The 25,277-nt window shown below is 40.3% G+C and overlaps 2 protein-coding genes, 1 long non-coding RNA gene and 1 other non-coding gene across 5 annotated transcripts; 3 read left to right on the top strand and 1 right to left on the bottom strand.

The window, feature by feature from the left end:
- Positions 1-2,877: 2,877 nt before the first annotated feature.
- Positions 2,878-5,946, top strand: sox7 (SRY-box transcription factor 7). The gene is made up of 2 exons (XM_005460314.4): positions 2,878-3,631; positions 4,621-5,946. Exons 1-2 carry the CDS (start codon positions 3,400-3,402, stop codon positions 5,610-5,612), a joined length of 1,224 nt encoding a protein of 407 aa, XP_005460371.1. The 5' UTR covers positions 2,878-3,399; the 3' UTR covers positions 5,613-5,946.
- Positions 5,947-6,076: 130 nt separating this feature from the next.
- Positions 6,077-13,658, bottom strand: LOC102078482 (uncharacterized). 2 transcript variants are annotated; one of them, XR_003214182.1, is made up of 5 exons: positions 13,599-13,648; positions 12,920-13,031; positions 12,487-12,633; positions 7,275-7,333; positions 6,077-7,187 (listed from the first exon to the last, which is right to left on the bottom strand). It is a non-coding gene; the product is annotated as an uncharacterized LOC102078482 (long non-coding RNA). The 2 variants fall into 2 exon arrangements; XR_003214181.1 differs by lacking the exon at positions 12,920-13,031 and having other exon boundaries at positions 13,599-13,658.
- A 371-nt stretch (positions 13,659-14,029) lies between these two features.
- Positions 14,030-14,112, top strand: trnal-cag (transfer RNA leucine (anticodon CAG)). Its single transcript has one exon. It is a non-coding gene; the product is annotated as a tRNA-Leu (tRNA).
- A 5,427-nt stretch (positions 14,113-19,539) lies between these two features.
- On the top strand, positions 19,540-25,277 carry LOC109194769 (retinitis pigmentosa 1-like 1 protein). The gene is made up of 3 exons (XM_025899153.1): positions 19,540-19,660; positions 21,758-22,430; positions 25,064-25,277. Exons 2-3 carry the CDS (start codon positions 21,936-21,938, stop codon positions 25,244-25,246), a joined length of 678 nt encoding a protein of 225 aa, XP_025754938.1. The 5' UTR covers positions 19,540-19,660; positions 21,758-21,935; the 3' UTR covers positions 25,247-25,277.

The following is a 25,277-nucleotide window of genomic DNA, read 5'->3' on the forward strand; positions in this document are numbered from 1 at the left end:
TTGCCTGATGAACCAGAGCTTCTACACATAAGATATAACTTGATAAAGAACCAGTTTTGAATTGGATTATTACTGGGAGCCTGCAGTAAGAACATACTTTGTTCCCATTTCTTTAGTTGAATCTAATGAAAAATGACACTGTTTGACAAGCATAAAGTAAAATTTTTGTACCAACAAGGTGATTCCCTGAAGACCTGACATATCTGAGCATGGTGTGCAGTCTGTCCTTGAACATTTGAGAAAACTGGACAAGGAACAACAGATAAACAGGATCTGAAAAAAAAAAAAAATCCAGCAACGACCTGAAAGATGCATCTGGCCCTTTATTTGATCCACACTGAAGTTGAAATTGTTTTACTGGAAGAGGCTGAAGTAAACCCAAGAACTGGACTGAAGATCAACTGCAACTTACGGAGTGATGAATCCAAATTAGAACTTTTTGGTCATCAAAATCTAATCTATGGAGGTCATCAGGAGAGAGTGAGTGTAAAACCTATCAGAACAGGTCTGGCCAGCTCCAGGCCTTGAGGGCTGGTGTCCTGCAGGTTTTAGATCTCACCCTGGGTCTGCACACCTGAATCAAATGATTAGTTAATTACCAGGCTTCTGGAGAACTTCAAGAAATGTTGAGGAGGTAATTTAGACATTTAATTCAGCTGTGATGGATCAAGGACACGAGCCCTCGATGCCTGGGTTTGGACACCGCTGTATTAGAGGTAACAGCTTCATTTTGTCAGCACGACAATGATCACAAACCCACTGCCAATGCAGTAAAAGCATAACTGGATAGAAAACACACAGTGGAACTCTATCATTCATGGATTGGCCTCCCCAGGGCTCAACATTATTGAAGCAATGTGGGATCAAAACGCCAGATGGGTCAAGATTTTTGCACTGTAAGAGCATTAAAAAACAAACAAACATTAAGAAAGAGATGAGGTAAAAAATCTGCTTGGTTGTAGAGATTTCAAAAAGTAAAAGGAAATTCACACAGGTATATTCAAACACAGGTGGTTTCTGGAAGATTCACCTTTTCCACTTCAAATGTGACGCACGACGTTATGAAATCTTCCGAATAAGACAGCTTATTAACTAGTCTGTCTTGTTCAGCAGTCGTCTGGTATGAGTCAAAGGAGGAAAAGGGAAACTAAAGCCGTCTAGTCTTGCACATGAAAACACTGTAGTACTCCTCGTCTCTATTTTAGGTTTTACGGAAACCTCTGAAAGTGAAGATGGTGATTGGTCATCCTGTGACGAAAAGACGTCTCGGGTATCTTTTCCTCTGCAATCAATAGCTGTGGATTATGCAATTCAGTTAGTTACCACACACAGAAACCACAATAAGTTTGTGGATAGATACAAAATAAAAGTATCAAAGAGTAAATGGTTTTAGAAATGTAGGTTTTTATTCTTCCTAAATTTCAGCAAGGGCATGGAGGGGTGCGATGATCATATTTCATTAAAAACAAACTGTTTAACATTAACAGAATATGCCATGTGATTGTCCACTTACCTCTGTTTACTCACTTATTTTGAAACTAAAAGGATGATCTTGGGAAGTGTAGCAGTAGGCCATGCATGACAGGTGACAGAGCTTTTACTTTTATAACAGCACAATAGTCTATTAATAAATAGGTTTGGATATAGGCTCGATTTAAAAACATGCAGTCGTCAGGTATGGAGGCAGACGCCACCAGGTCTTTAGTAGTCACATGTCTTCTAGAGGGTGAACAGCAGGCTGATACAGCTCTCACCCACACAGCGGTTAATACCAGGAGCTATTAGTCATTTCAGTAACCCTCAACTTTGAGCTCTCATGTGTTTTAATTCCAAATTGCAAATGTGATGTTTAGCTCTTGATCTTGCACGTTCACTTTCCTTCCATGCTGACTTTCACTGGCACTTTGACTACACATCAATGTGTGACCCTTGTCAGACAAGCAAGAGGAAGTGTGGCGCTATATATCACCCATGTGCCTGCTCCACACACAATCTGTGGCTTCAGGTGCCGTATCCTGTTCCTGTGCACTGCAAGTTTCACACAAAGCTGACACTTCAGTTTGATGTGTAAGGAGCAGGCACAGCCACCCAACCGAAAGATGCATATTGCAACTTAACATTGATGCCTGTGAACTCAACCTGCAAGGAAAAAAGAAGTGTTCCTCCAGTGTCTAGTCTGCATACGTGATATAGATCAAGACGCTATCTGACCTGTGATCAGCGTCCGGGCTTGACAAGTGTGTTTGTGAGAGAGTGGGAGCTGCTCCATGGCTGCAGCCCAAGAGTATCCTGTCAACAGGAACTCCAGGATTTGATATGCAGCCGCTTCTTGCCACAGGAGGAAACTGATTTGTTTGTAGTGTGTGTGTGTGTGATGTGGTCTCTTTACAGGTTCCAGAAATTAATCTACATCCCCAACTTCAGAAAAAGACTCATCACGATTCTTTGTGGGACCATGAGAAGATTCATTGTGAAAAAATAGTTCACTCAAAACTATTAAGGACTACAAAAACATGACCAGTTGTTTTACTGTACCTTTCAAGGTACAGTAATTTAAATAAAAAATGTTTTGTTTTCGTCCTCCCTCAGTTTTAAAGGTATGTGTTTGTTTTACTTGTCACGCTGTTTGCTCTTGGAGTTCAGTGGAAATCTGGAAACGCCAGTTAACCAGTTCAGTCTGGTACGTAAAGCCTTGCGTAGACTGCAAAAACAGGTTAGGTGTGTTTTCTATGAAGGTTTCCTTGTCAACTCGTAAAATCTCTAAAATTGCAAAACCCTCTTTTTCATCATTACACGTGAACATTAAAGCACCTGTATCAAGGAAACACCACTGAGGTTTGCAAAGTATTTATTTTCCTGTGTGAAAATCCAGCTGATGATGATCAAATGCTGATCAAACGGTGATCAATAGCTCGAAAGAATCATGAATTACTTTTATAAGTTGACCTATCTCTTAAATGGGACATCTGTCAGAGGAAGAAAGTGCTGTTTTGTAGAGAGGCGAGTTTAAAGAGTTGGTAGTGTTGAAATGTTGCGCGCTCTCTCTCTCTTCCCTTCCACGGGGCGCAACTTACAATCAAGGAGGAGCCGAGAGTCCTGCGGGGTTTTCTCCTGGAACCTGCTAGTCAAATATAAAGCGCTTCCTCCCATCCACCAGGAAAGACTGAACCATAATTCAGAAGAGGAGCCGCTGCCTGAGCACATCTGTGCTTTCTCCCAAATCCGTAGCGATCTAGTGAGTGAGTGAAGCAGCCGTGGAGTTTTAATTGTACTATTATTCTCATTATTATTATTACTTAAGCATGTCTGTGTAGTTTCTCGGTCGCTTAATTAGCCGACAGTGAGAACACAACTTCTCTGAGAGACGCGCATCGTAAGTTTGCAGAGGAGAGCGCGCAGATGGCTGCTCTCATCAGCGCGTACTCGTCGTGGCCGGAGTCCTTCGAGTGTCCTCCGGGAGACGGAGACGGGGCCGACGGGCATGGTCCTCACAGGAATGCCGGGGAAAAGGCGCCGGAGCCGCGGATCAGACGACCCATGAACGCGTTCATGGTTTGGGCCAAAGATGAGCGCAAACGGCTGGCGATTCAAAATCCTGACCTGCACAATGCCGAGCTCAGCAAAATGTTGGGTGAGGAAAAAAGTTATTTAAAGTTACGAGTTTTGTTATCATTATTATTATTTTTGTTATTATTACTATTGTCATCATCATCATCATTATAATTATTATTTTTAAGCTACTTATAACACACTTCACTTCTACTTACTTTTCCTCTCTTAGGCCTCGGTTGTAGTAAAACACGTTTTAATACACGTATCCTGCAGTGCCAAATGAGCTGCTTTATTTAAAATGACATAAAAAAAAAACCGCGTTAAAACTTTTTAAAATTTTAATTGGAATAGATTGTCCATTGTCTTTCTTAAAGTAAATGAAACTTCGCCGCAGTTAGAGTTGCCTTCAAAAGCGCATCGCCAGAATCCGCGTGTATTTAGTTTAGTTTAGTTTGCAGCAAATTCGTTAAGAGGCAGAAGAAGAAGACAGAAGCGGAGAAAAATTAGCGTTTTGTGCTGCTTCTTAGATTATTGGTAAAGGTTAAGCTTTAAATCTGGCACTTGCGGAAATCGGAAATAATCTGTGAGGCCCGCATGTGTCTATTTTTGTATTTATCTTTAAAAACTGACGTTCGGCTTGAAAGCGGACATTTAATGCGCGTTGGTAAGTTTCTTAAATGTAATTCAGAGCTACAAAAGACGCAGAAAGTTGCGGTGAAATTAAACACTGATTTTTTTTGTTTATGATCACGAACCTGAGACGTTAATTAAGACTGCGATTTCTAAACAATGACGTTTAATTTTTCCGTAGCCTGTTTTTAAGCTGCCAACGTTTCTAATTTCCTTATTTTTAGAACTGAATATTTTACTTATGAATTAAAAGAAATGTGGTTCTGTAACTTTAAAAAAATTATTTTTGCAGTTATTTATAAATTGTTAGTAAGATAAAAGATGCTGATTTGTTTTATAATAATAAAGACTGCTAAACTAGTGCATATATATTGCATTTTATAACTTGTTGAACCATATTCAGATTGAGATTTTTTTTTCTTCTTCCTCTGCATTCAGGCAAGTCATGGAAGGCCCTTACTCCCCCTCAGAAGAGGCCCTATGTTGAGGAAGCAGAGAGGCTTCGGGTGCAGCACATGCAGGACTACCCCAACTACAAGTACCGGCCTCGCCGGAAGAAACAGCTGAAACGCATCTGCAAGCGAGTCGACCCCGGGTTCCTCCTGAGCGGGCTGGGTCCTGACCACAGCACTCTGCCAGATCAACGAGCCCTCTGCCACCCCCTCGACAAAGACGAGGGCAGCCCTAATGGAGCCGGCACCAGCTTTTCCAGCTCCAGCCCTGCTCTGCCTAGCGTCAGAAGCTTCAGAGACCCGGCTGGCTCCAACAGCAGCTTCGACACCTACCCTTACGGCCTGCCCACCCCTCCTGAGATGTCTCCGTTAGATGCGGTGGACCACGAGCAAATACCCCCCTCTTATTACTCAACATCTAGTAGCTCCTCTGTTTCCTGTTCTTCCTCAGTCTCCTGTCCAGATGAGCACCACCAGAATCAGACACACATGGGCAGCCCACCCCCTTACCACTCTGATTACACTCACACCCAGATTCACTGTGGGGGCTCACAATTAGGTCACATCTCTCACATGTCCCATACTGGAGGCGGCAGTGGACTGATCCCTGGGCCACCCCTGTCTTTTTACAGCTCCCCACCTTTCCCCCAGATTCACCACGGGGTCCACCAGGGCCACCTGGGTCAGCTGTCCCCCCCACCAGAGACACAAGGTCACCTGGAGACTCTAGACCAGCTGAGCCAAGCTGAGCTTCTCGGTGAAGTGGACCGCAATGAGTTTGACCAGTACCTGAACTCTACCGCGAGCGGCTTCCACCCGGAGCAGGGCAGCGGCATGACCGTTACAGGACACATCCAGGTGGCATCTGCTGCCACCACTTCTGCCACTACGTGTCCCAGCAGCTCCACAGAAACCAGCCTCATTTCCGTGCTAGCAGACGCGACGGCGGCCTACTACAACAACTATGGCATCTCATAAGCGTGGCCACAACTCCTATTGAATGCGTGACTGATCAAAGACACTACAAAGGTTGAAGAAATTTAGGACGATGTTGTACTTGGGTGCTGATAAAAGGGAAACCCTTAGCATCTAAGGGCAAATGAATCCAACCATGATTAAAAACTGAACTGATTATAGAGCAATATGATTGTCTGGAGCCGGGGAAAGAACAAAGAGCAATTGGAGGACTGTGAAGAGAAGGAGATGGACACCTCAGGGATGCAGACACAAAACACTTACAGTATGCCACCTCCAGTTGTCAAGAAATCTCTAAACCAGTAAAACAGTCAAAAAAAAAAAAAGAAAGACAAAAGACTTGTTTGTCCACTTGTAAATGTCACCAGTTACTGTTGCCAGCGAGGCATGTACAGATGCTTTTTAGAAGCTAATTTAAGTCCTTTGATGTTTTGCATAAATGCTAACTGTAATGCTCTTATCAGCGCTTTCCATTCGAATGTTTGTATCATGTTCCTGCTCTCATTAGTTTGGGAGTCTTACCTCAGTAGTTGTAATTGAATGAGGTTTTAGTTTGGACATTTCTTATGCAATTTAACAAAGTGATGTATATGATGATGACAGAAAGGCGTTTATACTTCTTCTCAAGTACTTAATAATATATAATCGACCTCTACAATGAAAAATAATAATGCTAACTGTAACTGTATGCTGATTTAGGTTTGTGAAAGACAATAATTTAAAAATAAAGGTCAATTTTTATATTAAGGCATTTGCTGCTTGGATAATGAGCCCGCAGATTTTTAAAAGGCACAATTTTGAACATCTCTTAAAAACAGGAGATTCATACCTCACCTGCGGAAGGTAAGTTCAGGCAGTGCTACTTAAGTCCTAATAAATACATTTAGATTTCTAAATAAAAAAAAAACTGAGGATAGCAGGAGTCCTGCTGGTCTCCATGAACAAATCGGGGAGGCGGGGGGGAGCAAGATCACATCCATCTTTGAATTGAGTGTCACACCGTGTATTCTTCTATTTCAGGCTCTGTCTAGCTGTGAGAGGCCCATTCTACACACCCACTCCCCTGCTGGCTTTTTCCACCCTACATCATCTTTCTCTATCCGTCTCCTCTCGCTTTCATTTCATCCCGGTTCAGAGGATTAGTGTAAAACAGGCACATTTGTCGGCGCCCGCCTCCATCTCAACCGTCCTTTGTTTTCCTATAGTCTTATTCTGGGTGCCATTCTTCGGCACGCTGGACCCCCCCTTCCACACCCACCCCCTCACCCCACGTTATATCTTGCTGATGCAGACCTTTCGTAATCTGTGGAAAAATAAGTAAAAAAACTGACTGTTTTACCCCCCCCCCACTCTCCACTCCTCCCCTTCTCAACCTCTCTGTTCTCTTGAATTTTTCTTTTTTCGATAAAAGGAATTCAGGGGGCTTTTGACAAATCCTGGAGTCTGGCTGGTCTTCCTGCATTTTTTGGGAATGGTTGAGTCGTGCTTCTTGTAAAGAGGATGTGGCGGAGGAGCGGTGTTTCCTGACTGATAAGGGAAAAGCCTCTCTCCGTCAGGATGTTTGGGCCTGGCTGGGCCCTGCATTAAAGAGTCAGAGTGAGGGAAGGGAACCCGCTGTTCAGCAGCGGGAGGAAACGGTGCCGTGTTGATTAGCATCTTACTTACCCGTCTTTACTTATCCACTGTTTTTCGGGGAGAGTCTCTGTCAACCTGGCTTATTGTACCTTGACCACAAACATAAAGACACATCACACAAACATACACAACAATGAGCTTAAAGCAGGCTTGTTATCCTGAAAACAACAGTTGTAGTGAGCACACGCACTAACTCTGACCCCTATAGTTACCCACAGTCAACCACAATTATGTATTTTTTGACACAGCTCGCGGCAGATGTGATAAAACGCACCAGAATGACAACATTCATCATATACTCGTCTTTGCAGCTGGCTGGTATTGGTGTTCATTTCTCTGAGGTTAGATCATTACCCTCTGTAGCTGCAGGGTTTAAAACTCTGTGGAGGGTCAATATGCACGCAACCATATTCTGGATGTCGGACGGGTGGTGCCCCAGGCATTTAAGGTGAGAAGGGAATCGCTGATGGGGCATCAGACTCACAAGTGTCAAGGTCAGCTCGGGGTGCTACTGCAGACTCCCTTGGTAAAGATGACCAGCAATGTCTCAACAATCAAATCCACCACCTCAGGGTGGGACGCCGTGACAAGGACAAAAACGCAAGCATCAACAGAGTATCATCTGACATAAATTACAGAACAAAGAAGAAGTTTGTTCAGAATGAAGGGGGGGGGGTTCAGTAGTAGTAGATTTCAGCAACAGCTAAAGGGCCTAATAATATACACACATAAATATACATGAAGTCGTTTTCCTAAATTACAGGCATAGTCCTCGCTTTTTATTATTATACAATACATTTTTCTAATTAATATTTTTTTCTCAATGCTTTATTTATCTGTTATCATTTAAAACAGGGATGTCAAACTCATTGTACAGCCAACTTTGATCTTAAGTGAGCCAGAGCAGTAAAAATCCTGTTTCTGTCAGTGCAGAGAAGTTTAACTAAACGTTTAATCATTGAGATATTTTAATCCAAGAAAAAGAACAACAATTTCAAGCAATACATCTCACTTTTTCCACATGATAAAGAAGTGCTGCTTTGGGCTTAACTTGCAAGAAATACATGTGTAAAATTACTTTCCAGCAGTTATAAAACAAAAATTTTTTTTTTATTTGACAGTATGTGCCCTTTTTGTTTTTTTTCTTGTGAACCCACTGCATAAATACATTTCTATAGTAAATGGTGAAAAAAAACAGGAACTCTCCATCATTTAATTGATTATCTGTTACTTTCACTTTGGTGTAGGACGAGTGGAAATAAAAGAGGTATCAAAGCAGATACAGATAAAGTCTAAAATATATTCCCTCCTTCAAAATTTCCAAAACTGTCCAGTGGACCAGTTTGGTGTCTTCGGTGGGCCAATTCTGGGCCCCAGGCCTTATGTTTGACACCCCTAATTTATAGATTCATCTTATTTGAATTTTCATAAATTGAGAGATACATAGCTTCCATTTATGAAAGTGGAAGTTCAAATTCCACACATATGCAAATAACCGTGCTAAAATTATATTCCAAGCCATGCTGTTTTTGACTAATGCATGCAGCCAGGTAATAAATAGCATTTTTTTTTTTATCTCAAACTCATCTCCACTGCCAAACTATTGCACGCCAATTGGTTTGAATTTTGCATTGATAATGAAGTGATTAGCATGCCAGCGTCACTCCTGTGAAATGCCCACAGGAGCTGCATAATTTGGATTGTTTGCTGAGATTTGTGGATTCTGCGACTTTTAAGGTTCTGGGAAGTTACGGAAAACACTCAGTTTGTCATCTTCAATTTTTGTCCGTGCTCGAAGTTGACTCATCAGCACTCTAAACCTTTAGTCAGAGCCATCTGCTGAAATCCAAAGACGGCCATTGCTGTTTTCCCAACTGCAATAAATCATCAAGAACGGAAAGACAAAATGACGTGTCAACCAGCGGTGGTGAACCATGTAAATTTTAGATTTAATGCACACATGCGCAGTTAAGCTTTTCCTCTTACAGCAGATTTCTCCACCCCGGCCGAGTTTAATAATACCTTTAATTTGGTTAATTTGATTTTTCACACATGTGCAGGACCACAAATTTACAATTTCAATGATTTTAAGGATATAGACTGAACAAACAAAAGAGGCTCCTCTTGTTATTTCTCTCTGATTGCTGGCTGGCTCAGCTCCAGTCTCAGGTCAAGCCCATGGAATGAGTCTGTCAGGTAGTCTGTTATGTTTCCTATTTCCTCCTCTGCCGTCATGTCACTTCCCTGGGCAAACAAACAACTCACTGGTCCAACGCAACACTAACTGTCAAGGTAACAGAGAAAAGCTTGGTGTGGGTGGACGGGGCCCAGAGCTTTCGCAGCTGTGTAAAGTATTATCCATCTGCTGGGACCGAGGTGATCAGTGATCACTTTGAATATTGTGTCCTCTGGAGGAACTGAGGAGGCCGGCTGTCTGGGTGGACTAAAGTTTATTGTGTAGCTAGAGAGGGAGCGTCCAGTAACGTCATATTTGGATGATGAACATTTGCGCTGTATGACGTTTTTAGCATTAACTATAGGCCAAGAGGATGTGGCTGATTTGTTTTACGTGACTAAGGCATACCATGGAGACTAAGACGCTGTTTAAACCTACGTCCTGTGTAAAAATATAGTGCATTTGAATTATCTAGCTGTTCCTGCTGAATGCTGTGTGATCACACGTGACCTCTTCTCAAAATATATCTCTTTTGCTGCTCAGTGGAGCAAACTTATTGTTCCGGGCAATTCTGAGGGAATTTTCCCGCAAAGCTTTGCAAGCACACAAAACAGCAAACCCATTACAACGTCGTCGTCATCGTCAGCAGTAAATGCACTGAACTTTCCACCAAATTAAACTACTCTATGTGACGGATAAAGACACATTTACATCAGCAAACGCTAAATGTTGTTGGAGTGCATTTCCAGTTGGAGTGTGTTACAGCAGCATAATAACCTGTTTACAATTTGTACTTGGCCCTGAATCTGGCCAAAGGAGGAAAAAGAAGGGAAAACACACACACACACAAACAAACACACACACACATCTCACAGCAAGGGATTATGGGTGCAGCTATTCTTCATCTCATTGTGGCTCAACAACAGGCAGAGTGTGGGGTGGCAGGCAGGCGTGTACGTCGCCGGACGAAGAATGGACCAGACTCGTCGAGGGACAGGTGCCATGTGGCAGAGGATGTGCGGGGACACAGATGGGGACCCCTGGAAAACTTGGGGGACTGAACGAGCAGCCAAGGGCCTCCCACCCGTACCTGTGCTGTGAATGCTGCAGCTGAACGGGATCCGGCACCTGTTCTAAGCAGATACAGACGACCAGCAAAAGCACAGAGGGAGGCCAGCACATGGCTGCCAACCCGGGGAAGGAGAAGGCTAGATTTCCATTTACCCATAAGCACGGCCTGATTACCAAATCAGCACAGGCAGTAAAGCTTGCGCGCTACTGCAGAATGCACAAAAAAGGGATTGAAAAATCTTTTTTTTTTCCTCCTCTGTGCATTTCAGTAAACTTTTATAAGTGCTTTCAAAGTGTTTATTTAATATCTCAAAGCAGAAATCAAAAGGTATGAAAACTTCTGCATACTACTACAGATGGATTTTTTTTTCCTAACATGAGGTTTGCAAAAATGCAGAGCATGTCCTATTTTTGCAGCCTGGCCTGCATTGGTGCCTCTCTCTCTACTAGCATGGCTTGCACTGGTCTATAGCACGTATGCTGCAGCGCTATCTGGCTTGTTTTTGACTGCTGCAGATTTTCCCTGGGGTGGTATAACTCTTCACCTCAATGTGGAGGAGGATGTTCCTATTGTGCTTCCTAATTGCAATGTGGTTGTTCCATTTAAGAGATAGAACATGCTTATCTGTTGTGTGTGTGAACGAAAAACCGTGTGTGGGAATAAACGGGGCGATGTTACCTGTGCTGATCCATGTTTTCATTGTGCTAGTTACAATATGCATTGCAATGCTTAATTTTTTGAGAGATATTTGTAATTGATACTTGCGATATCCAGGTAAATGGCTAATTTCTAATTTGGAAACCCTAGAAATTGGTTGCATATATTTTTTATGGTTCTTTTTTCCCTTTATACACAGTTATGTAGAAAAAAAATAATATATATATATAATAATAATAAAAGTACTGTCCAAACATCGGAACATAGCTCTTTTTAAGTGAAAGGGCAGCATGCCTTTGAGCTTAAGTCATGCCCCATCTTAATCCATTTGTAGCTCTGGCTGCATTCTCTTGCGCTAACAGAGTCTACTCAGCATGCATCCTGAAAAGCAGACGCAGTAATGATTTAGATGAGTGATGTTATAAGTTCAGCAGTGTGAGAGAGCCCCTTTTAACAGCTACTGGGGAGGCTAGACAAAGCAAACCAGCAGGCTGTCTGATGACAGCTTGTGAGACACGAGAACAGCCATTAAGGTTTGATGTTTCAGCACTTATCATTCATAAGATGCATGCAGTTACATTATAGCAGTGGTTACAATGTAACAATTAAAAATTAAAAGGCATTTTGCGCTGTTTCAATGATGAATGCATGCAAAAAAAAAGAAGAAGAATTATTCTGTTAAGTCTGGACTTATTTTCAAACATAGGAAGACACCACCAAATATTACAAATAAAAGCCAAAGTAATTTTTAAGAACACCAGAACAATCCTATAAAGAAGTTCTACTATCACCATCAGACTTCCCAGATTCCCACACTGAATTAGAATATAAGTACTCAACAGTCTAAACCACTGCAAGTGCACTAAAACAAAAATGTTCTTAATCTTTAGAATTAATCAAGAAACTTGTGTATTTCTTGTGTCTAAAGCTCTAGCAAGCACATACATTTTGCATTCAAGAGAATTCGTTTGCAACCCTTTGGCCCAACCTATGGACTTGATGATTCTGGATTAAATGGATTACATTTTCAGTCGCAACCCCCCCCCCAAAACTGGTCAGTTGCATCTATAATATTCTTTACTATCATCGAAATCATAAAATATGCCAAATCTACATCTCTGGAATCATATCTAAAGTCTCCTTCGCCCAAGGCCTGGAAAGCTTTGTCTCGCGTGGCTGATCAATGATGCAAGTTCCTGTACACAGGAACAACAAGCTTCGCTGTATCGCTGCTTATTCAGAGATGAAGTACGTCATTTCTGACACACAGCATTTCCCGTGCCTTGATGTGTGCTGTTTACGCTCAGAATTTCTGGGTAAGACTGCTTCTGACTGACCTTGGCAGAGGGTAAGTCTGGCATAATTTCCATCCTCGCGCCCATTCCTCTGACTTTACTCTATGGCTTTAATATTCGGGATGTTGTTGATGTCTGAGCTTGAAGGAATCCCTTCCTGCTGGATGCTCGGCCCTGTTTCCTTAAAGACTCAACATCAAAAATGACACACATGGAAATGAGTCACACAGTTGTCCCAGGAGTTCAGACACTTGAGCTAAAGTACCATGTTGACAGGTTCAAAACAGGATATGAGCTGGATGGGTCTATGTTTATTACAGATGGCAGAATACTTAAAGAGCAGTGATAGCTGAAAGCTCTGATAAGCAAATTAAGCAGCTAGAGTCACGTACCCACTATGAGCTTACAAGTGCCCACACAAAGGCTGGACTGGAAGTCACAAACCATTAACGCTAATAGTCTTACAGTAACTTACACTATAGTTTTGTTTTTTTTGTTTTTTTTCCAATGCAGAAGTAACTCTGTTACAGTGTTTGGCATGCAAACTGGCAGCAGGCTCCTTGGACACTTCAAATGTTTCTCAGTTCCTTAACAACACAGAAAAGCAACAAACGTTTGCAAATATTTATATCTAGTTTTTGCAGAATCACAGCTCTTTTATGCACATTGCACACACTTTAATATCACACCATTTACACTCAGAAGGAGCAGAATTCCCAAAGGGTTAGGAACTTTGATAAAAAGGACTAAATAATTATAGCCCATGGCAATATTAAATAAAATCATTTACAAGTTAGTTGGACCATAGTTTTGCAGACAAAATCATTAAAAACAACGAGAGTGCACAAATTACGGTCAGTGACAGTTGTATGGATGACGCGGCTATTAATAACGGTTACTTTTTCTGCCCAGTCATGTCATTGCATTATATTCATCCAACAAAGCAAACGAATACTGAACTCAGTTCATTTTTTCCCTCTACCAATTTAGTGGCTCTTCAGTTTTAATGCTAATTGTTTGCATTGCAGCAAGTTGGAGCACAGCACGCTCCCCCTTGTGAAAAATAAATTGCCTTTCTTTTGAAACAAATAGCAACCTTCTATTTGCTTAACTTCGGTCATCCCCATCAAGGAAATAAATAAAAAACGACCTACCTGCTAATTTACAGAGACACGTTTAGGCGTCCTACCAAAGTGTAGTTCTGTCGGCGTCAGCCTCTAGCGGACATGTGAGGTACTGCAGGCTTAAGCCTTTTCCTCATCCCAGCAATACGAAGCCCCGGCTAAGTGTGTTTATGTCTCTCCTGTGGGTTATACTACAGGCTATATTAGTTTATGGTAGATTGTATTCCGTTGTTCGGGAGAACAGCGGGTTTGTGTTTTTAGAGGAGAGGTTAGTTTCCTGTAGCTGCGTCTGCCCTAATCATCTTATAAAGCAGGAGAGGTAAATCATCAACGTTCCCGCCATTGTTAGATTCATATTACACGTTTTGTGTTAATATTCAAACATTTATAATTGAAAGCTGTGGTATTGGTCGGTATGGTTTTATGATTCATATCAGACTGCGAATGTGTTTCACGTAGTTGTCAGGATGGCCGAGCGGTCTAAGGCGCTGCGTTCAGGTCGCAGTCTCCCCTGGAGGCGTGGGTTCGAATCCCACTTCTGACATCAAATATTTTTTGTAAGCTTCTTGCTCTACCTTGTTCAGAACAAGGTAGAGTATGTTCTCCGCTCAGTCTCTGTGGTCTGAGAGAACGTTTTTCGCACTTACCTTTTAGCACAGTGTAACATGGTATTTCATCACAGTATAGCTTTAAATTATTACAGCTGAATAACCATATTTGTAACTATTCTCAAAACAGTGTTATGTTTTTTTTTGTTTGTTTTTTTTAAAACAGTCAAAGTTTAGATTAGGAAAGTTGTGGGGATTATATTTCCTGTGCATGGAATCCAACATTCAGTACAAGGCAGGCTCAACATGTTACACCTGTTATTTATGCTTGTCTGGGTGCATATGCGGTAATACAGCATATTTAATAGTGAATACACAGTGTGCCAAACAGGAGTTTTCACACAACCTTTAGCACAAATTTTAAATCCGGGGTTTAAGATGAGGATCCAGGGTTTAAGGGAAGGCCCTTCGTGGACTGAGGGTTTTTACAATTGTTAACAGGCTGTGCAGTCGCACATTAAAGTCACAATGGGGTTGTTTTAGAGGTAACTCGGTATAGGAACAGGTATAGCTTTCTATGAATCTTACTGAAGGATACGTCCTCTTAAAATTCAATTAATATTTAAATAGATTGTCTATTCCTTTGTGAGATTTTTGCTGGCTTACATTTTCTTGTAAATCTGGATTACCAGATATCAAAGTGTATAAATTGCTATAAATTTAATAGCACACAAAGTAGGGTTATCATTGGCTTTAACTTTTTCTTTCATGAATCCAAAAGCTATTAGAACCACTGATTGATTTGTAGCATATGGTCATTTGGCTCAACAAATTATGGTTAATAAAGGAGCAGGTCTTGTACCCTTAAGACAAAGTAGTAGATATTCAGTTTATCCTAAAAGGCTAAATAGCTTAGCAAATAAATAGATAGGGCCACCGCTTGGTTTAATCATGCAGCAAGAAGAAGGTGTTTGAGTACTTTTAGCTGTCACTAATAGGATTCATTTCTAACAGGCTGACTGCTCTAAAAATAGTGACTTTTCCCCCTTTTTTCTCAAAATAGAAATGTTATGTGAGGACATTTGCTGCACATGAATCCCAACACAGTGACACAAACATATAAGCACATTTATACACCACTTCTGTGCTTCACTACACAATACAGCACATGTAAATACAATGAACTACATATTAAACATTTCATGTAAAAGCAAATCCATCATAATCTGTTGACGTGAAACACTTTCAGATAACAATGAACAACACTACAAATGACCAGTAGCCTCAGTGTGACAGGAAAAGGTTAAAGGGTATAACTCCATAAAGCCTGTCTGGATATACTGCCACGAGACTAGCGCAGGTTCTTCTTTGTACAGATTAAGTGACATGAATCTGTAACTTTTGCAGCTTCTTTTAAAACTTTTATAAATTTAGTTTATGAAGATTACAGGCAAAAAAGAAAAGTGTGCTGCTGCGGTGCTGCATAACACATTGTTGAAAAGAAAAATTTGAATTTAGATTTTATTGTTTTACAGAAACCCCAATGTGTTGTGCTTATACCCTTAGGACTTGAGGAAGCAAATGAATCGTTTGCTTAACATTTACACCTGGAGAGAGCTCATAGGGTTAATGTGCAAGGTCAGGTCAGGTGACTTAAACAGGGATTTAGGGCGATTTAGGGCGTCTTCCAGTACTTTCACAGGTTGAAGGCAGAGGTTGTTGGGCAGCTTTTATATTAGCATGTGGAAGGGTTTTCCATTTGTGTTTTTAAGTTAAGATAGTGTAGACATGCAAACTGGTTGGTTGGTTTGCCTTAGAAACACCATTCTAAATCTAGTAGTATTTAAGTTGCTAGCCTTTGTTGTCGCTGTATGGATTGTTGGCTTTTCCACTCTATAAGCCAGAAGAATCAGTGAATCCAAAATGAATCCAGTTTCTTGACAGTGTGACCATGTGTGACCACTGATGTACCTTTTAAGTGAGAGTGTTTATCCCATCTTATAGGCAACCTTTGATTTAAACGTCTAAGCCTCACCCTTTAACTGGAGCCATGTATCGGTGCTTCACCTTCCTCTGCGTATGCTTCATTAAGACTGTGACTTAATATAGCAGGAGTCCTGGTGCACAGCAGGTTGCAAACTAATTAGGCCTGACATTTTAACTGTAGCCAGGAGGGGGGGAGTGCTAAGCCTGAGCATCACTGCACACGTGCAAGTTTGAAGGATGATGTGCTTCGGGGAGTCCTGCTGTGACTATGATCCACACTGCGTCCGCATGCAGTGGAAGCTGCAAACTAAATTCTAGTCATCTTAAAGTCCATTTAATGTGGACTAAAAGTTCTTAGAAACCTCCATCAGGCTGGCAGAGTATGCCTGACAGAAGTTGATTAAGGGGAGGTCTCTCCCTAGGAAAGCCCATGATTAAAATATTAGCCTCAGTTAGCTTCTGAGTCACTCCTTCACCTCATGACTCAGTAGGGGATGTGGAGGGGAGGTCTTTCTCTTATTTTCTTCTGTGAGTCAGGATATAATGAAATGGTCACCTCCACCCCACTGTGAGCCGTCAAGCTTGTTAAGACTAAGAGCAGATGGTGTAAAGGGTCACCCCGTGGATGTGCGTGTAGTCTTCACAGGTGCTCATGTGACTAAGCACTTCTTGAGTCTCCCCACATCATAAGGACAGGGAGGGACTGGTATGCCGTCTGTGAGCCTCTGATAAGGAGAGACCGTCGTGCATCCTGTGGCGGTTTCCTTGTCCTTGAAAAGATTGATCTGACCCAGAGGGATATTTAGACTAGAAAAGTGCATTTTTTAAAATTAGCGTCACACGCTGTGAAGCACATGCAACAAGGTGGAACATATGCTGAAATGCTTTGAGCCTTGTGACTGTGCGTCGCCACAGCAATCTGTCAGAGGAGACTGTGCCAGCCTGCCAGTCTGGGATGAAGTAGGCTAATTAGGGGGGCAGTTCCTGTACTATTTCTATGACACGGCCCCAGAAAATAAATGGGAAATTTAAATGCTGCCATTTACAATGACACGACCCATGAGACAATTCTTTCTGCTGGCCATCATGTCTTAATTGCTTTGTAGGGAGGTACCAATGAATACATAGCACGAGACAGCAATTAGAAGACTAGGTGTGAAATAGGTGATGTTCAGCCGGTAAATCATTTGAAAACCTGCAAAACCTGGTGGATATCCTTACATATTTTAAACAATATGTCAGAGAGATACAGTCATGGTAAAGGGAAACACCCTCTTCAAATGATAAGGTTTTACATATAAGGAACATTCAGCTGTTTGCTAACACGATGCTAAAGAGAAGAAACATCAGCAATGATTTTACAGAAGCAATTGTTGGCGACCATCAATCTGGGAAGGATTATAAGGATATGTCCAAAAAAAAATTCAAGTCCAAACAGTGAGAAAGATTATTAACAGATTGAAAACAGAAAGAGAGCTGCCAGTCTTCCCAAGAGTGAACTTCCTGGCATTCATCCCTAGGTCAGACAACTCAGAGATAATTTAAAAAAATGGGTGGATGAAACCAAAGTGGAGATGTTTAGTCATAATGTACAAAAACCCAACAAATAAATGCTTCAGATTCTCTACTTAAAACTAAATCACAGTGAGATTAAGTTATAAGTCCAATCAAATCATCTTTTTTGGACGTATATCTTTAGTTCTGTTACAGTAGCAAAATTACTTTCAAAGCACTAGAAGAAAGGGTTGAATATAATAATATTTTTTTTAATTGATTTTTACACTGCCATATATACTAAGGTATATTAAAAAGTTGTATCAGACTATGAACTCCTCTGTAAAACTAAAGTATTAGAGTACTAGAGTCAAATGTAAGGCCATCTGTCGGATAGCAAACTGGGTCATGCAACAGGACAATGATCCCAAACACACAAATCTACAACAGGACGGCTGAAAAAGACAAGAATCCAGGTGCTGCAGTGACCCAATCAAAATCCAGCCCACAATGTGCTTGTGGTGTGACCGTAAGACAGCTGTGCATAAACTGACGTTTAAAGACCTCTGAAGTGATGTTGTAAAGAGGGGTGGGCCAAAATTCCTCGACAACGATGTGAGAGACTGATAAAGTCAAACAGAAAACCATCAATACAAGTTAATGCCTCTCAAGGTGGTTCTATAAGCGACTGAATCAAAAGGTGTACTTAGCATTTCACTCACTGCTTCTGCTTTTTCATGGAATTTTGTTTAAAAAAAACTGACACGGTGTAATATGTCGTGTTTTGTATATTTTTTATGCATTGTTAATGCTGTGATATTTAAAATTTTAGAATTGATGATGATGATGATGTACTTTCTTTTTGCCAAGACTGTATATTTAAATTGTGAGCACGGCAGACTACAATAAAGACTGAAACATGAAAAGATAAAAGGATAAATAGGCAGGTTTTGTGTTCCTGAGAAAGACAAAAAGAGGCGCTCACACTTGCTGATGATCAGTTAATCGAGTGATCATGAGCGTGTAGTTGCTACTTACCCTCCTAACCCCCATGGAAGCAGTATGGGTTTTTCACATGCTGCTTCAGTATTTTTGTTACATACGTAATGACAGGATGTGTTGTTTCTCATCTGCCAAGGACCAGACTATATAAAAGACCAAAAATGTATGTTTTGTAGTTTGTATATATATATATATTCATCTTTGAATAAGAAGATGGTTTTGATTTTTCTGTCTTTTGACAACAATTGATGCAAACCCAAGAGCGAGTTGGTTTTGACAGTGATGGGTCTGAGATGGGGGTTTTTTGTCTCCACTGTCACTGTGACAAATAATAAGAAAACCTGAGCAACAAGACCAGGCAATGTTGTTGAAAGCTATTCTGGGCATTAAGGAAGCAATAAGAGGAAAAGGAAGATGAAAAACAAAATAGAAAAATGCTTCAGAGCTTTGTCATGAGCCAGTTCAGCTCATATATCTATATTTCTATCTATCTATCTATCTATCTATCTATCTATCTATCTATCTATCTATCTATCTATCTATCTATCTATCTATCTCTCTCTCTCTCTCTCTCTCTCTCTATCTCTCTATCTATCTATCTATCTATCTATCTATCTATCCATCCATCCATCCATCCATCCATCTATCTATAGATAGATAGATAGATAGATATATCCCTATCTCGAGTGAAAACAAGGGTTTGCTATGAAGGTAAAACAAGGTATCGTGCTTAGTCATTGAATTTTACTGAGCCTGCAGTTGCTTTCTAAGTGTTTAACTTAGGGTGTTTAACACCCTTTATGCAATGGTGAAGTCCAAGTCATGTGTCCAAAGCCTCAGCAGATTTCAGTCCAATCTCAGAGTGATTAGCAAGGCTTTTCAGTCTATCCTTAGCATCCCATGTATCTGATTAGCAGGTAGGCCCGCTTCCCCAGGGAGGACTTTTCATTGGTTTCTCTTTTCTTTCCTTGCAATAGCCATGGTGCTTCTCTGGGAGTTTACATCTTACATTCTATAGTTTTGGGAGTTGTTTTAATTGCCTGGACTATAACTGTGGATCATGTGAGTATACTGCCTCTGATTATGTGTATGCTTTTGACTGTAGTTACTGCACATTTTAAGTGAGCTGCTGCACTTAAACTTGCTGGTAAATTAATATCATTTCCACAGCAGAAATGCAATGACTGCAACGATCAAATGCAGTTTCACTTGCGTGAGATCACATTAAGTATTTAAGACATTCTGGGTAATTTTTTTTTTTTCATGTTGTAACATTACATATTAAACTCAGTGGACCCATCTGCATACATGAACTCTTCTGGGAGCCACAGTTTGCTGGGATTCTTGGCATTATTCTAGGGATCCAACCCAACATATAGATATATATATATATATATATATATATATATATATATATATATATATATATATATATATATATCTTGCAGTTTGGTGAAAAAGAAACAAATTTTGTAGGGTAGATAACTGGCATTTAATTTATTAAATTGAATATTACACTAAGGCATTTTTTAAAGTAAAATATTACGTGCATTATTAAAGTTTGGAAATTGGTTATTTCCATAAACCATCCAGTTTATACAAACACATATAAACTATCAGTTCACACTGATAGAAGTGACACCTGTAATGTTTGACACGAAACAGTGTCAGCATTCAGTGTCACATATAACAGGACACTGAGGTACTTTATTAGTATAGAACACAGATATAATTAAGATTAAATACATTTATAAAAGAATCAAAATAAACATTTACACATAAACTAAGTGAAATGGACATTCATAATCCTGATTGTGGGCAACAAGAAAACCCTTTTCGACTCATGTTTTGGCTTCAATAATCAGAAACCTTTCGGGGCATATAAATGGATATTTAAACGTTAAACGACTTAAAAGTTAAACGACTAAAAATGGCAACATGACATAAGAGAATACGAAATAACTGGCTCTTCTTCTCTTTGGAAATGTTCAGCTTCAGGAAACACTTGCTGTTTGACTAAAAAAAATTACTAATACAAGAACAAGGATAACAGCCAAGCCTGTTCTTTATAGGTGTCAGTCAAGCTTAGCCTATTTTACCATTTAAAAAAAAAATCTGTGGCATTTTTATGTGCATTTCATAGTGGGCATGCATCCCTTTTCCAACCGGCAACAATGAATTGACTTTACGTCCAAGTATTGTCACAGTAAGGCTGCATTGTGCCTATTGCAGATATTTCTGCTTTTTTTTTAGGTAATCCTTGTATTTTAATTGCAGGAAAAGCTGTCCGAGAGTGTATTTTTGTCAGTGACAGGCGCAGTCGCTGAGGTAATGTCCACTTCGACTGTGAGCAGAGACTTAAGCTTGTTATTTAAAGTCACTTAAGGATTTATTTGTGGCTGTAGCCTCATTATCCCTGCCTTTATGCACTCTTTGATCTTCAAAGCAGTCTGTATATATGGCACATGCATGCTGCGTGTGACACAATATATAATATCACATTTTTTGTTGGGGTGTAATTGATTTGGGTGTAAATCTCTTAATGAATCCGATTTTAACTGGAATATGTTTGTCTGTGTTATTTCAGTCATAAATGTGGACATGTAGAAATGCTGAAATAAAAGCCTTACTGGAACATTGGCTAAACATATTAAAGGATAAAATGACACACCAGCTATTTTTAATTTTTTACAAATAAAAACAAGATAAATGGAGAGCAGTATCAAACTTATTACAGTAACAGACTTAAATGTGCGTATTTGTCAGAATTTTCTCTTCTAGTCATGTATTACTATTTTACAACAGTGCAAGGGAAAGCTAAAACAGACACAAAAGTAAAAGTGAAATCGACTGTCTCTATCCAAATAGAGGATAATGAACATCCAGTTCAGGTCTTCCTAATCTGTCCAGTGAGCATTATTTAAGAGTCCAGGTAAAATTTAAGAAGCTACTTGAAATTAAAATCATCATCAGACAATAGTCAGTGGATTTAAATTAGATTCATCAAATGTGGCCCTTTTTTGCCCTCCACACCAGCTCTTTACCTGCTCAAACGTGATTGGTCAAATGGAAATCAGAAAAGCTTGTTTGTAAGATGTTTCTAATGTAATCTCCTTTCAACGCATGCATTTTCATCTATTTTTTCCACATTTTTTCTAGTGAGAGGAGGTTATGCAGATGTGCGGTGCAACACCTCACCCTAGGCAGCTGCAGAAAAACATGGCAACCTTTCAGGACTGTTTGCCGAAGCTGACCTGCGCCCTTCTTCAGCTCACCTGAACTCATCCTTCCTCCATTCTGAGCACAGACCCAATCATCAACGTCACCACAGTCCAAAATGTCTTCCCGCAGACGCCACTTCCACTCCTTTGATGCTGTAGGAGGCGAAGGCACCCACAGGTCTTCTATTCCTTTTAAGCGCCACAGCATCCGCTTACCCAGAATCCCCCAACATGGCATGGTGGCCCATCATGAACCCACAGCCGAATGCTATCTTTGCTCAGAGTGTAGACACGCCCATGCCTTGGAAGCAGTAGAGACTCAGTTGTCACCTTTCTATCACACTCACCCATCATGCCACCACCACCATCCACACCACTATGTTCTCAGTGGGCCGAGCAGGCCTGAAGAAACACCTCTGGACCACGAACGCCACATTCATCATCACCGATACAGTAAGAAGCTGGTGTTGGTGAAGAACAGCGACCCCTCATTCAGAAAGACCATCATCTTGCACCGCAGGGGTCTACGCAGTTTGGGGCTTTTCTTAGAGGAGGTTTCCGAGCTCATGCAGTACCACATCAGGAAGCTGTACACTGTGGGCGGGCACAAGGTGAGGTCATAAACAGCTGGAGCTAGAAGATCACATATTGAGTTTTGGTTTCCTGATGTTCTCTCACAAACCTTCTGATTTACATGAGTTAGATAAGATTTTAGACAGGAATGGTTTCCTACTACTTTCAGGAAGAAGTTTTGGTTAGGACCAAGGACCATATGTTAATTAGGCACAAATTTTTACACTGCATATCAATCATGATGAAAACCTCTCGTTTATCCTGACTTGGGACCGGGACCATTCAATTGTGACCCCTGAGGCTGTACTTGTGTCTTAAACCAAGGCTCTTTTGCATACAAGTCAAATGTGTTAACAAATACACCAAGGAAACACTATTTACAATGACGATTAAAAAAAAAAAACACCATAAAAAAACAAATCATTGTTAAATTCCATATTAATTTTTATCTAATTCTTTGGTCCACAGGACCCAAAAAGCTTGTGAATCCTGCAAAGCCGTGCATTGATTTTCCTATAATAAAACATTATAAAACCATTAGATCTCAAAAGAAGTGAACACTTACAGGAGATTTTTTTGATCCTTCAATAAAGCATTTCAGTAAAAACAGGAATCTGCACACTAATACATTTAAATCTACAAGATGCTCTATTTTACCTGGTGTTTAATTGCTCTATAAGCCTCTTTATTGTACAACAAGCACGTTCATAATAAGTCAATAAATAAATAGCGTCATTTCATCAACTTTGGAAATAGTTATAATCCCAGCCAAGTGGGATAAAATACTATGAGGGTGTGAGGGAATGAAATGGGGATATTCCCTCACCCATGCATTCAGATTGTGGAGATTGCTCCAAAACCCATTAATCTTGATCATATCAGTGCTATTTTTGAGAGAGAAGAAACAGGTCAACGTTGAAACTCCCCTACTTTGATACCAGAGGTGTCTCAGAAATGTGTCTTCCACCATGGCAATTAATTATCTTCACCTGGGCTTCGTGTGACCACAGATGAAGCCATTCATCTGCCTTTAACAGCAGTGGCTTTAAAATTCAGAACTGCACTGTCATCACAACCAGCCGTACATGAGCCAGATAAAAATCAACAAAACACTCAATACTTCGGGGCTACATGCTTTCACAGCATTTTATGGCTGTCAGTAGAGAACATGAGCGGTAGTATTTAATATTAAAAACATAGAAAGAGCAATATTACAGGTTCATATTATTCTAAGAGTGGTTTGGTAATTTAGTTCTGTAACAGACATATTTAACATGCCTGTAAGAGGATTTAATTCATTCACTTATTAATGCTTAACAAAATAAGTCCTTAAACCTTAAAAGATTGCATTCTCTGAAATCTGAAAAAAAGAATCAAAAACAACAAACATATATCAATCAAGAAGGTTACTCCTGCTAGGCCTTTGTTTGAAAGGTTAGTACACGCTCTGTACCCTGACATTAATATGACATTTTTCAGGTTAATCATCTCTGACGCAGGAGACAAGTGTTCCTAATGCTGATAATTAGCATGCATGATGTCCAACTTTATTATCCAACTTTTGACACATTTATAGGAGCTGGAGGCACCCTAAAACAAACTAAATCTTTGTGTCTGAGCTTTATTAATATAGATGAATTCCGCAGACATTTAGTCAAACTCTTTTGCACACTCAGCAAGCTGCCAGTACTGCTGAGCCATGCTCATGCTGCTCACAATGGCAGCTCATCATCGCACAAATGCACCGTCATTTCACAGAGATCATCCGGGATTAGGATAGATGCTTTGTCTTGACTCACTGCATGATTCACACCCTTCTTTGGCAGGGATTTAGAACTCTGCCACTGTGCTCAAGAGGTGCCAGTGTCCTGACACAATGAAGATATTTATTATTATCATCATTACTCAATAAAAGAAAGACCCCACCTGACTAAAATCACTATAACAAAATAACACTGAAATATTTTAAAATGTATTCATAATGTTAGGAAACAAAAACATGCAGTATTCCCATTCTTAGTATGACATCCATTTTCACAAATATGTTGTTATGTAATCCTAATATGTACATCAGCTGCTGTCAAATCCAGCTCTCATCAGCTGATGCTGAGCTCATGGCCCATCTGGATATTCTTTCGCCAGGTCTCATACAGGGAGCACTATTTAAATCATTTTAGCCTTCGTACAGTTTCTGCAGGCGATGCATGGCGCTCTATAGCCCACCTTCATCTCACCTCATCATTTTTATACTGTTTCTAAATTAATCTAGTTGATCATTGTGCTCTTCACCTTAAGCTTGCTGTGTGCATGGGAAGGTGAGAAAGAGCCCAACAACCAAAGGTATAACTTTTAACTGGTCCTGATTGAAATATGGGACTCTAATTAGTGTGCCAGATCAGATTGTTAAAGGGGGAAACGATGTTTCCCCTACAGTATATAGCGAGAAGCTATTAGATTGTTTCAGATCAAAACAATGGCAGCTAGAGATCAATCAGAATCTGACAACACTGATAAGGGTAACTTCATAATTTCACTCTTCAGATGGCATTAAATTCTTACTTTTGTTGATTAATTGTAATTAATTATGGTATTCTTTTTAAATCATCTTCCCTTGTGTTCCTTTAAAGATAACAGTAAACTGTAAACAAACGTATTCGTTATTTGGTTTCAGATCGACAGCGTTCAGAGTCTTCTGCAGTGCCCCGGTGTTCTCGTCTGTGTCGGCCGGGAGCCTTCTCACCCATCGATTGTGGAGAACTTTCGGAAAACGTCCGATGATAAACTTCCAAAGCTGAGTGTGAGGTCACGCTCCGGTGGCTGCACTGATGGACATGAGAGTAGGAAAAACTCTTAAAGTGATAATTACATTCTTACAAGTAGTGACT

Source organism: Oreochromis niloticus, linkage group LG15, assembly GCF_001858045.2.
Source record: "Oreochromis niloticus isolate F11D_XX linkage group LG15, O_niloticus_UMD_NMBU, whole genome shotgun sequence".
Classification (NCBI taxonomy): domain Eukaryota; kingdom Metazoa; phylum Chordata; class Actinopteri; order Cichliformes; family Cichlidae; genus Oreochromis; species Oreochromis niloticus.